The sequence below is a fragment of the Oncorhynchus keta genome, chromosome 5 (assembly GCF_023373465.1).
Source record: "Oncorhynchus keta strain PuntledgeMale-10-30-2019 chromosome 5, Oket_V2, whole genome shotgun sequence".
NCBI classification, from domain to species: Eukaryota; Metazoa; Chordata; class Actinopteri; order Salmoniformes; family Salmonidae; genus Oncorhynchus; species Oncorhynchus keta.
Window position 1 is genome coordinate 17,132,331 of NC_068425.1, and position 11,853 is coordinate 17,144,183.

At 43.7% G+C, this 11,853-nt stretch overlaps 1 protein-coding gene across 2 annotated transcripts; it reads left to right on the forward strand.

Annotated features, from left to right (window-relative positions):
* The first annotated feature begins 1,039 nt into the window (after positions 1-1,039).
* LOC118384598 (casein kinase I-like) lies at positions 1,040-10,412 on the forward strand. 2 transcript variants are annotated; one of them, XM_035771265.2, is made up of 11 exons: positions 1,040-1,287; positions 3,560-3,650; positions 3,876-3,986; positions 4,284-4,432; positions 4,809-5,037; positions 5,247-5,417; positions 5,586-5,734; positions 5,842-6,031; positions 6,452-6,591; positions 8,066-8,132; positions 8,259-10,412. In XM_035771265.2, exons 2-10 carry the CDS (start codon positions 3,575-3,577, stop codon positions 8,096-8,098), a joined length of 1,248 nt encoding a protein of 415 aa, XP_035627158.1. In that variant the 5' UTR covers positions 1,040-1,287; positions 3,560-3,574; the 3' UTR covers positions 8,099-8,132; positions 8,259-10,412. The 2 variants fall into 2 exon arrangements, with proteins under 2 accessions (XP_035627158.1, XP_035627159.1); XM_035771266.2 differs by lacking the exon at positions 1,040-1,287 and adding an exon at positions 1,291-1,422.
* Positions 10,413-11,853: the final 1,441 nt, after the last annotated feature.

Below are 11,853 nucleotides of genomic sequence, written 5' to 3' on the forward strand. Positions count from 1 at the left end.
TGGGGAGCAGCACAGCGAAACAAAAAAATTGTCCATAAGACCATAACCTGTAGATTGACCATCACGTAATGACTTCAATAGGTTTAACACCTCCTCCACTGACACCGTTTGTAGACTAAAAGAGCAGATCTTGCTGCTCATAATATGATCATCAATCCATTGGACAATAGCTTGCTTGGAAGAATGCATGTTTACCTTGTTGCTCAGTAAATTAATTTTCTTTGTAAAAAAAATCTGCAAAATGATTGGCAATATCAACTGGTTTTGTTATTATTCTCTCGTCAACCTCCACACTAGATGGGCATGATGAGATAGATGTACCAAGTAAGCCCTTAACCGTGTTCCATAACTTTATAGAATCGTTTTTACAATCAATAAAAACATTGTTGTAAAACTGTTTTTTCTTTCGATTCGATTTAACTGCATAATTACGTAATGTTCTATAATTCTGTTCATCAATTTCTAATTTTGACTTGGCTGCTAAGACTTTTGCCATAGTTCTTTGAGAAAAAGCCTCACCCAGTTCATCATCAAGCCATGGAGATGGACGAGCACCAACTGTACTCTTTCTTATAGAGAAGAACCCTTTGGTAATGTGGATGAGGACTAATGTCTGGATGGAATCTTCACTATCTCTAAACCAGAACCACTGCTATTTGTTATGATGGCTCTTGTCTTCACTCTATTATCCTTCATAACACTGTTCATAAGAATCTAATCATCATGCAAAGGCCTATTCTCTTTATAACTGAACAAAAGCCAACTCTCTGTGGTTGCGTTTACACAAGCAGCCCAATTCTGATCTTCTTCACACTAATCTTTTCATATCAGCACTTTTTCAGCCCTGATCTGATTGGTCAAAAGAACAATTAGTGAGAGAAATATCAGAATTGGGCTGCCTGTGTAAATGCATATTATTTTCACTTAATTCAGTTGCATCTATTTTCTGAGGCTGCCTATTCCTCAAATGTGTAACATTTAAGAATGTCTACAGTTGTAGCTGTTCTATTTCTTTAAGGCAATCCGGGTGCTTCTGACATCATCGATGTTGGTCAATGGTGCGTTGGGAGTAACGAGAGGGGGAGACAGAACTCTGATATAGACGGCCATTCGTATTGAAGCTTCACACGGACTATCAACAGGGAGTATAGCCGATGCTGAAGGAAAATTGGGGTATGAGAGCCACCAGAATCCGTTCCCATCCTTCGCTGCCCGGGGCCCAGTCTGACTGACATCCTTCGGATCAGCACCGCCACTGAACCACCTCTCGAATAAACCTAATATCGTGTGAGTAGTGTACGGGGGAACCGACGAAACCAGGGGGGAAAGGGAACTTGATTCGACCGAACCGGAGACTTGTATTCAGGAGCGTCGCAGAGGGGGAGGGGGCGAATAGAGATGGCTATCACTGGAGAACATAGGGTAGGTAAGGGTGCGGCTAGAATAAAGTAAACATGATACATGATCGTACACACTGTCAACTATTTGTGAAGCTTGAAGGTATTTTAAATGGTGTGAATGACTGGTGCATGGTTGAAGCGGCAAGCGTATTCTCGGGCTACTTGCTAGCTAGGCACAACCACTGCTGAATACGGACAGTTGGTATTGTCACAGTAGCAACCTTTTGTTTGAAGTGTACGGTAGATGTTATTATTATTGTAACCAGTTCGACTTTTGAGTGCTCGTAAGTGTCACAACTATTCACCCTAGTTGAGATGCTTCCCTTTTGATTGTTACCAACGCAGCGACAGCTTTCTAAAAGGTTACGTAAGAAGATGTTTAGTTGGGTTGATGATACTCAAATCCGTAAAAGGATTTTGTCCATGCAAATGTTACATTTCACGTTACCGTACGTAGCTAATACATTAACACCTAGGTGAAATAGACTGGCATTATGTAGGCCTAGTTGTATTGTTTCTGAAAAAAATAGTCTCTTCATGTTGTTGTGAAATCCTCCTAGCTTTTTGTAAAGACAGAATTCCTCTTAAAGAGAACGCATTGTAATTCTATGTAGGTTACAGGCCCACACTGATGAAAAGATTCAAGTCAGTAAATGCTCTGTAGTGTTTCATGGGAGTAGTGGTAATGGTTGAATATTGCGATACATGGTGCCGGAGTGTATGGTTTACACTGTAGTTAGCAGGTCCTGATGGTTTCCTACCAAAATATAAAGCCTGGCTCTGAACTGTGATCTATTGATAAAACCTCTCACATGACCCAGTAGGATGAATCAACTGCTAAATAATTAATGTTAGGCCTGAGCTGGGTCTCTACAGTTAAAACCCTCATGTTGTAATGAAACCTAACCCTGTATTAACCCTAATCCATCTACTACCATCACATCTGTATTTCTGTCTGTCACCTGATGCCTCTTCTGACAACACTACAGGCAATGGGAAGAACCTCATGCCAATTTTTGAAAATCATTTCCGGGAAAATATTTGGTCCCCCTTGGTAGTTTAAATATGCACAACTAGTCCTGCACAATTGATTATTTTTTCCATTCCGGAATTGGAATGCCCATTGCCACACAACTGAGTTTGACCGAAAATGCTTCTTCTCGAATTTCCTCATTCTGCTCTGTCATGAGCTACTTGCATTTCCAAAGTATTACGTTGAGAGGAAGTAGACCTGTAATCGTGGTGAGGTATAATGTGGTCAGTGCTGTAGGATGGCCTAGGCTTAATCATAGGAAAAACATGACACTGTCATACACATACAATGAAAAGCTCTATAGTAGTTTAGTAATGAGAACTGACAGAATAATGCTTCCCATCTGTATGTACTACATTGTCAACTGAGAGATGGAATAAGCTTTTCTTAGGCCACCTAAATTGGTGTGGCGCTCTATAAATTATGCCTCATATCCTTCTCCAGGTCTTGCTCTAAAGTTCATTGCACAGATTCCTTTGTGGGCTTTGACACACATACAGCCCACGCAGCAGCGCCTTTGCAGTGGCTGCAGAATATGGCGTGGTTGAGGGTGCTAAATAAATGATGATCCTGTTCCAGTGTCACGTGCAGTTTGGCTCAGAAGACTCGCTTCCTTCCCTCCCTCGTGTCTGACAATGTCTACTATCCAGGCCCCAGCTGACTCTGGGGAGCTCTCCCGGCCCCTTCCAGGGAGATATGTTGTTGCTCTTTCTCTTGTCTGTCTTTCAGGCCTCATCTTCCATATTTCCCTCTGTATTTCCCACTTTCTCTGTACCACCTCAGCAGCCTTACAAATGTTATCATGTAGCCTATCGCTGGAATCCAGACCGCTGTCTGCTAATCAACCTCTCAAGCTACACACTCACTCAATTCATTTAGTTGTTTGCAGTTAATGGTCGTCCTGTTTGGAATGTGTAAAGTGACCATTGTAAGACGGCCTACCGCTGGTTCAGGAAGAAATGTTCCATTAGTCAAAGTTTGCCTTCGATTCGAGATCTAGTGAATTAAGTTGGATTTGTAGCGTTTCTTTTCATTTGCAAATTAGCCTATGCCAAGTGTAAAATATAAGACTGTACGGTCATGTTTGCCTCGTAACATCGTGGCCTCGTCTGTTCTGTGTCCATAGTGACCTGTCAACACCATGGATCTGAGAGTGGGGAACAAGTACCGACTGGGACGGAAAATAGGGAGTGGGTCCTTTGGAGACATTTACCTTGGTAAGTGGAAGTGCTCCATCTCCCTCTGTTGGCATTTCTCTTCTTCCTTGTCCTTTTCTCCATTTGCCTCTGTCTACTGGCCTAGTCCCCATATTGGCTTTTTTCCTCCTCTTAGCCGTAGACTTTCTTTCCATTCCCTGGGTGTTCAACCGGATTTTCTTTCCATGTTCATGGTTCACAAGTTGCTTCTGAGCCGAGCCCTGCTGTGTGTTTGCGCTTCCTCAGGTGCCAACATTGCCACGGGCGAGGAGGTGGCCATTAAGTTGGAATGTGTGAAGACCAAACACCCACAGCTGCACATCGAGAGCAAGTTCTACAAGATGATGCAGGGAGGAGGTGAGGAGAATTGGGGGGGGGGTGTAACTGAGAAGGAACATTAGTAAATGCCACATTGACACGTCTGAGTGTATTGGGATCAGTAAGTAGTGACTATCATAAATGGTCAAATGTAAACAGTTATTGCATTTATTTCATTTCAGAAGTATCATGTTCACCAAAATAATGTGTTGAGCACTGAAACTCTTTTGCTGAAGTTGTTGTTGTTGTTGTATGACATTAGTCATAAAGGATGTATGTGCACGTAACTATGGTTAGATGTACACTAAAAGCTACTTCTTTGTGCCTGCCTGACAGTGGGGATTCCCTCGATAAAGTGGTGCGGGGCAGAGGGAGACTACAATGTCATGGTGATGGAGCTCCTGGGCCCCAGTCTGGAAGACCTCTTCAACTTCTGTTCCCGCAAGTTCAGCCTCAAAACGGTGCTACTGTTGGCAGACCAGATGGTACAGAACTTCTATGGTGTCATCTTTTCCCCTCAACGTTCATTGTGCTGTTTGTCCTCTATACCCTTTACCAGTAACTCTTGTCTGCTGTCCTAACTTTGCTTGTGCTGCTGTGTAGTCGTATTACTCTTCTATACTATTTGGCTGTCCTTTCTCCACTTCCTGTCCTCATTGTTCTTCCTTTTGCTCAGATTTGTTCTGTTACTTATTGTTTCTGTTTTTACCGATGTTGTGATCCCGAAAGGCATTGGCTGTTGGAGGGTTTAAATGACTGTTAGCTTACAGTAATGTTTCAAGGCTTTTACAGACCATGCCAGCAGAGCTTTCTGTTGTCTCGCTTCTCCTTTTCTTCTGAATCCCCCTCTGTCCTCTCCAGATCAGTCGCATCGAGTACATCCACTCCAAGAACTTCATCCATCGTGACGTCAAGCCCGACAACTTCCTCATGGGGCTTGGGAAGAAGGGCAACCTAGTGTACATCATCGACTTTGGCCTGGCCAAGAAGTACAGAGATGCCCGCACACACCAGCACATCCCCTACAGGGAGAACAAGAACCTGACAGGCACTGCGCGCTACGCGTCCATCAACACCCACCTGGGCATCGGTAAGGGACTTTTTAAATCACCTCCTCCTGTTTGGCTGAAGTATCTACATGTCTTTATGAATGTGATTTCATTTTACCCTCCAATGCTCATGCCTAATGTTGAGATGTAGTGACTATTGTCCCCTTGTCCTTAGCTTACATATTTTGATACCACTTGATCCTGTCTGTCCTAAATAGCAAATCATTCAAACCTGTCTCCTGTTCTTCAGAGCAGTCTCGGCGTGATGACCTGGAGTCTCTGGGATATGTCCTCATGTACTTCAACCTGGGCTCTCTGCCCTGGCAAGGCCTCAAAGCCGCCACAAAGAGGCAGAAGTACGAACGCATCAGCGAGAAAAAAATGTCCACTCCCATCGAAGTGCTCTGCAAAGGATACCCCTGTAAGTGACTGCTAGTATCTGTCTGGGCTGTGACATTTTTTGTATCAATGTGCGTGGACAACTATTTTCCTTCTCTATTGTGTTGTAACAAACATTTGCATATACCACAGTCTCTCAATCCTGGGTTTTTGCTCACCCTTCACTATTATTGGCATTGCTTGTCTGCAGCCGAGTTCTCCACCTACCTGAATTTCTGCCGCTCGTTGCGCTTTGACGACAAGCCAGACTACTCATACCTTCGGCAACTCTTCAGGAATCTGTTCCACAGACAAGGCTTCTCCTATGACTACGTATTTGACTGGAACATGCTCAAATTTGTGAGTTTGCCACACCAAAGCTCTTATTCTTTACAAAAAGAAAGATTTGGATGAAGTGTTCTATGTAGAGTTATGGGTTTGCTGTAACCTGTGTGGTCTCCTCTCAGGGTGCCAGTAGGACAGCAGAAGACGGCGAGAGGAGGGGAGCTGATGAAAGAGACGAGCGTATCGTAGGAGGCCCTCGGGGATCCGCTGCACGGGGTCTCCCGCCAGGGCCAAACCCACCAGCTGTCAACAGAGTTAGGAATGGACCAGAGCAGGCCATCTCTAACCCCGCCTCACGGGTGCAGCAGTCTGGTGAGCACACACCAGTGCACTTTTTAACTAGAGCTATAGTTGAATGGAATAGAAACATTTAGGAAATTATCCAAAAAGGGCCAATAGAGTGAGTGTGTGTGTGCGACTAACACACTTCAGTTAATTACTGTAGCTCCCTTCTGCCAATCAGTGTAATTTTGTAAATGCCGTATCTCTATGGCAAGACACATCATTCATCCAAGTTTCGTCAAAATCGTCCCAGTGCTGTCAGATTGCGTGTGACTAATTTACGAACGAACGGAGACCGAGCAGCAGAACACTACCCGATTTCATTGTGGGGGACAATGAAATAGCTTTTGATATAGATAAATCATTTTGTAACCGCATTGACAGAAATGACGGTTTGCAGTCAACAGTTCTATTTCTAAATGGCCTTCTCCCTTGTATTCTTCCTCTCAGGGAACACGTCACCGCGGGCTATCTCTCGCGCTGAGCGTGAGCGGAAGGTGAGCATGCGGCTCCACCGAGGAGCCCCCGCAAATGTGTCATCCTCTGACCTTACAGCCCGTCTTGACCAATCCCGAATTTCCACATCGCAGGTACGCTAACGCTACCCCATCATGCATCATCACAAACCCTAAAACCCAGGTGCCATGCACCTGAGCCCAACTCCTACGACCAACTTTTTGAGGGGGAATATCAATTGGAAAAATGTCCACCCTTCCAGAACAAGATTACATTTCTTGTCAAAGAGTCAGAGGACTTCCTATTAGTGTTTAGCTTCTATATTATGTAGCATGCAGTGGGTTGATTATTATTTTTATATTGCGGCACTCACTTGATCACCCTCTTATTTGCACTCCAATTTTCGGAGTCCTTTGTTCTCTCAAATCAAATGTATTTATATAGCCCTTCTTACATCAGCTGATATATCAAAGTGCTGTACAGAAACCCAGCCTAAAACCCCAAACGGCAAGCAATGCAGGTGTAGAAGCACGGTGGCTAGGAAAAACTCCCTAGGAAGAAACCTAGAGAGGAACCAGGCTATGAGGGGTGGCCAGTCCTCTTCTGGCTGTGCCGAGTGGAGATTATATCAGAACATGGCCAAGATGTTCATAAATGACCAGCATGGTCAAATAATAATAATCACAGTGGTTGTCGAGGGTGCAACAAGTCAGCAGCTCAGGAGTAAATGCCAGTTGGCTTTTCATAGCCGATCATTCAGAGTATCTCTACCGCTCCTGCTGTCTCTAGAGAGTTGAAAACAGGTCTGGGACAGGTAGCACGTCCGGTGAACAGGTCAGGGTTCCATAGCCGCAGGCAGAACAGTTGAAACTGGAGCAGCAGCACGGCCAGGTGGACTGGGGACAGCAAGGAGTCATCAGGCCAGGTAGTCCTGAGGCATGGTCCTAGGGCTCAGGTCCGAAAGAAAGAAAGAGAGAGAGCATACTTAAATTCACACTGGATAAGACAGGAGAAATACTCCAGATATAACAGACTGACCCTAGCCCCCCGACACACAAATTACTGCAGCATACATACTGGAGGCTGAGACAGGAGGGGTCAGGAGACACTGGCCCCATCCGATGATACCTCAAAGTCACCAAAAATTAGAATATTATCTGCTATGACTACAAGGTCCGATAGGAACTCAGTGAGGAATGCTGTATATGGCCCAGGAGGCCTGTAAACCGTATCTATAAAAAGTGATTGGGTAGGCTGCATAGATTTCATGACTAGAAGCTCAAAAGACAAATATTTTTTTCTTTCTTTTTTTGTAAATTGAAATTTGCTATCTTAAATGTTAGCAACACCTCTGCCTTTGCGGGATGCATCGGGGATATGGTCACTAGTGTAACCAGGATGTGAGGCCTCATTTGACACAGTAAATTAATCAGGCTTAAGCCATGTTTGTCAGGCCAATCACATCAAGATTACGATCAGTGATTAGTTCATTGACTATAACTGTCTTTGAAGTGAGGGATCTAACATTAAGTAGCCCTATTTTGAGATGTGAGGAATCACAATCTCTTTCATCGTGATACCTTTCCCCTCCCTTTTCTCTCTCTGCAGGTCAGCATGCCATTTGAGCACCTGGGGAAGTGAAACATTCAGTTCCACATGCACTGGATACTGACAGGTGAGGATGTCTCTTTCCCTAACACACGCAGGACTTAAGTAGATGTACCTAGTTTGTCAGACAGTGTTTTCTTGTTATTTATCACCTATCTATACATCTGACAAAATACACAATCTTCCCTTGCAGGGCCTTAAGAGATCCTTTGTCCCAGTTTTGTTTCTGTTGTGAATTTTTGCTAATTGGACAAATAAGTGGATCTTGGAGGAAAGGACAGAGAATCATAAACTGATGAAAGGATGGCAGTTGGTCAAGGACTGCAGGAATTTCTCCCCTCCACCCTAACTTTGATGGGATAAACCTGACCTGTAATAGTACGAGGATAAGATAGTGAATAACCCCCTCCTCTCCACTGACCCATTTACCCCATGGTAGCTTGGATCATGCACCCCCTGCCACACACCTTTGTCCCTCCCCCACTATTCTCTGGGTGGCTGGCAGGTAGAAGACTGATTTGGGGGTTGAAAAAGACAAGCTGGTGCTCCTTTGCCAAATATAGTTGCGGGCACAAACGCGTTCCAAACCAAGAAAAGGTCAACTCGAAATTTGGGCTTGTGTGGATTTAGCCATTTCTGTTTACACCGCAAAGACCACACACACAAATGTACCCATGTATGTTTTAACCAGTTAATTTATAGAATAGTAAGGGGCTGTACTGATTGGTATGATTTACTGTGCATATTTTGTGAATAGATCATATTCATTTGGTGGGAGTCCTATTGAGGCTTTGGCAATTTTACTTTCTTATTTGATGTTTTAACTCAGAAAGGAAAGGTACAGCTGGAGAGAAGGAATGGTGAGATGGGTGGGTGGTAGATGAAGCCATGAGAAGAAAGGAAGAGCAAGTGAGCATTAGCTGAAATGATGTTGGGTTCTTTTCCCCTACTTTACCTCTTACTGAATTGCTAATTCTTCACTTTAGCCTAGCATTTAGGCTACTTCAACCCACTTTGGAACTGATGTTGTCTAAAAGCCAACACCTCACACAATGATTGAGGTGGACATGCGTTTTCTACCCTTCTCCTGCTTTTATTTATTCACCACCTCATCCACACTTGTTTTTTTTATCCTCCCTTTTTTGCCCACTTTGGTCTCCTTTTGATTTGTGTTCTTTGGTCGTAATATTTGGTAGGTTGGTAAGGTCAAAGCAACCACGCTTATTTTAAGACTGTGCAACACTCTTAAGACATGGGAGAATCACAAGCTTTCTTAATGTATTTGACCAGAGACTGCGATGAACAAGTTGGCAAATGATGGTGGCTATGATTTATGATTTTTCTTAACGCCAACTTTGACATTTTATTTTAATGTTTTTCTTTTTGTAGGTCTGATGGGAATGGATTAGCTCTGTACTTGATTGAAGGGGGGGGGGGTGGTGCATCAAGTGCAATGGCTTTTTTATTTTTTTACTTCACTGTAAATATTTTTTATTTCTGTGTAAGCCAAAATGTGTTTGGTTGTTTTTAAGGTGTAATGTAGAAAAATAAATTCATAAATTGCAGCTGGGGATCAGTAATTTTTTAAAAATATATTAAGTACTAAATTGGGAGGGATTTTAGAAACTTTTACATCGCCAACTTGGTCGTGTGTGTGTCGTCAGAAGTGTAGGTCTGGTGCATGGACTCTCAGAATTCCATAGGTCCCCTGTTAAGATCACAGGGCTGCTGGGGACAAACTGCAGGCTATACATTTCTCATGCCTCATTATTTGAGATTGTCCGTCTCGCTGTTCTTTTTCCGATACTCCATTTTGTTTCTCTTGTGTACGAGGAAGCTCTTGGAAGTATTGCACTTTTTTTCCTATTTTATTCCCAGCAGTTTGTTCATAGTCTGAGAATGTGTCACTACTCTCCCCATCACTCCACTCAAAGCCTTTCCTGGAGGACCTGATATAGGGCTGTCTACTTTTCTTCTTTTTTTTTTACAAAAAAAAGCACTCTTGAAAAAGGAGATGTTGACGTCATCGGCGCCTTCTATTGCAAAATAAGAGGTCCCTGGATGTCATTTACCAGCACCCTTGATGTCATTGATAACTGGGACTCGGATGCAATCACAGTGATGTCACAGTTTCTGGTAATGACCTGTGTTTGCGACGTGTCCCTTTGGCAAGCCAGTGTGACCCAGTGGCAATGTAACTACGGGGAGGGATAGCGCTGGTCAGGCTATGGGGAGTATACACCTTATGTATTGTGTACTGATATCTTGTACAGTTCTTTAACACACTAACTTTATTTACAACAGTATTTGTGTATATTTTATGACGTAATAAAAAAAATTAAATGTCCTCACTAGTAATTTGTTGAAATGGCTCTATTCTACTTCAGTTCTATGCACTTGTGTTGTGTACTGTTTATTTTTGTAGCTGTACAGTCGTGGCCAGAAGTTGAGAAAGACTCATACATTTTCACAATTCTCCTGCCTCAGTTTGTATGATGGCAATTTGGATATACTCCAGAATGTTATGAAGAGTGATCAGAGGAATTGCAAAGTCCCTCTTTGCCATGAAATGAACTGAATCCCCCCCCAAAAAAAATCCGCTGCATTTCAGCCCTGCCACAAAAGGACCAGCTGACATGTCAGTGATTCTCTCATTGACACAGGTGTGATTGTTGACGAGGACAAGGCTGGAGATCACGCTGTTTGAGTTCAAATAACAGACTGGAAGCTTTGAAAGGAGGATGGTGCTTGGTATCATTGTTCTTCCTTGGTTACCTGCAAGGAAACACGTGCCGTCATTGCTTTGCACAAAAAGGGCTTCACAGGCAAGGATATTGCTGCCAGTAAGATTGCATCAACCATTTATCGGATCATCATGAACTTCAATGAGAGCGGTTCAGTTGTGAAGAAGGCTTCAGGGCGCCCAAGAAAGTCCAGCAAGCGCCAGGACCATTTCCTAAAGTTGATTCAGCTGTGGGATCGGGGCACCACCAGTACAGCGCTTGCATGGCAGCAGGCAGATGTGAGTGCATCTGCATGCACAGAGAGGCGAAGACTTTTGGAGGATGGCCTGGTGTCAAGAAGGGCAGCAAAGAAGCCACTTCTCTCCAGGAAAAACATCAGGGACAGGCTGATATTCTGGACTACTGAGGACTGGGGTAAAGTCATTTTCTCTGATGAATCCCCTTTTCTGATTGTTTGGGGCGTCCGGACAAAAGCTTGTCTGGAGAAAACAAGGTGAGTGCTACCATCAGTCCTGTGTCACGCCAACAGTAAAGCATCCTGAGACCATGTGTGGGGTTGCTTCTCAGCCAAGGGAGTGGGCTCACTCACAATTTTGCCTAAGAACACCGCCAGCAATAAAGAATCCTCCGAGAGCAACACATCCTCCGAGAGCAACTTCTCCCAACCATCCAGGAACGGTTTGGTGACGACCAATGCCTTTTCCAGCATGATGGAGCACCTTGCCATAAGGCAAAAGTGATAACAAATTGCCTCTGGAACAAAACATCCAATGTTTTGGGTCCATGGCCAGGAAACTCCCCAGACCTAAATCCCATTGAGAACTGGAGGTCAATCCTCAAGAGGCGGGTGGACAAACAAAAACCCAACGCCTTTGACACTTATGAAATGCTTGTAATTATACTTCAGTATTCCATAGTAACATCTGACAAAAATATCTAAAGACACCTAAGCAGCAAACTTTATGGAAATTAATATTTGTGTCATTCTCTCAACTTTTGGCCCCGACTATACACGGCATTTGGGAAATGGCATGTTATTGTATC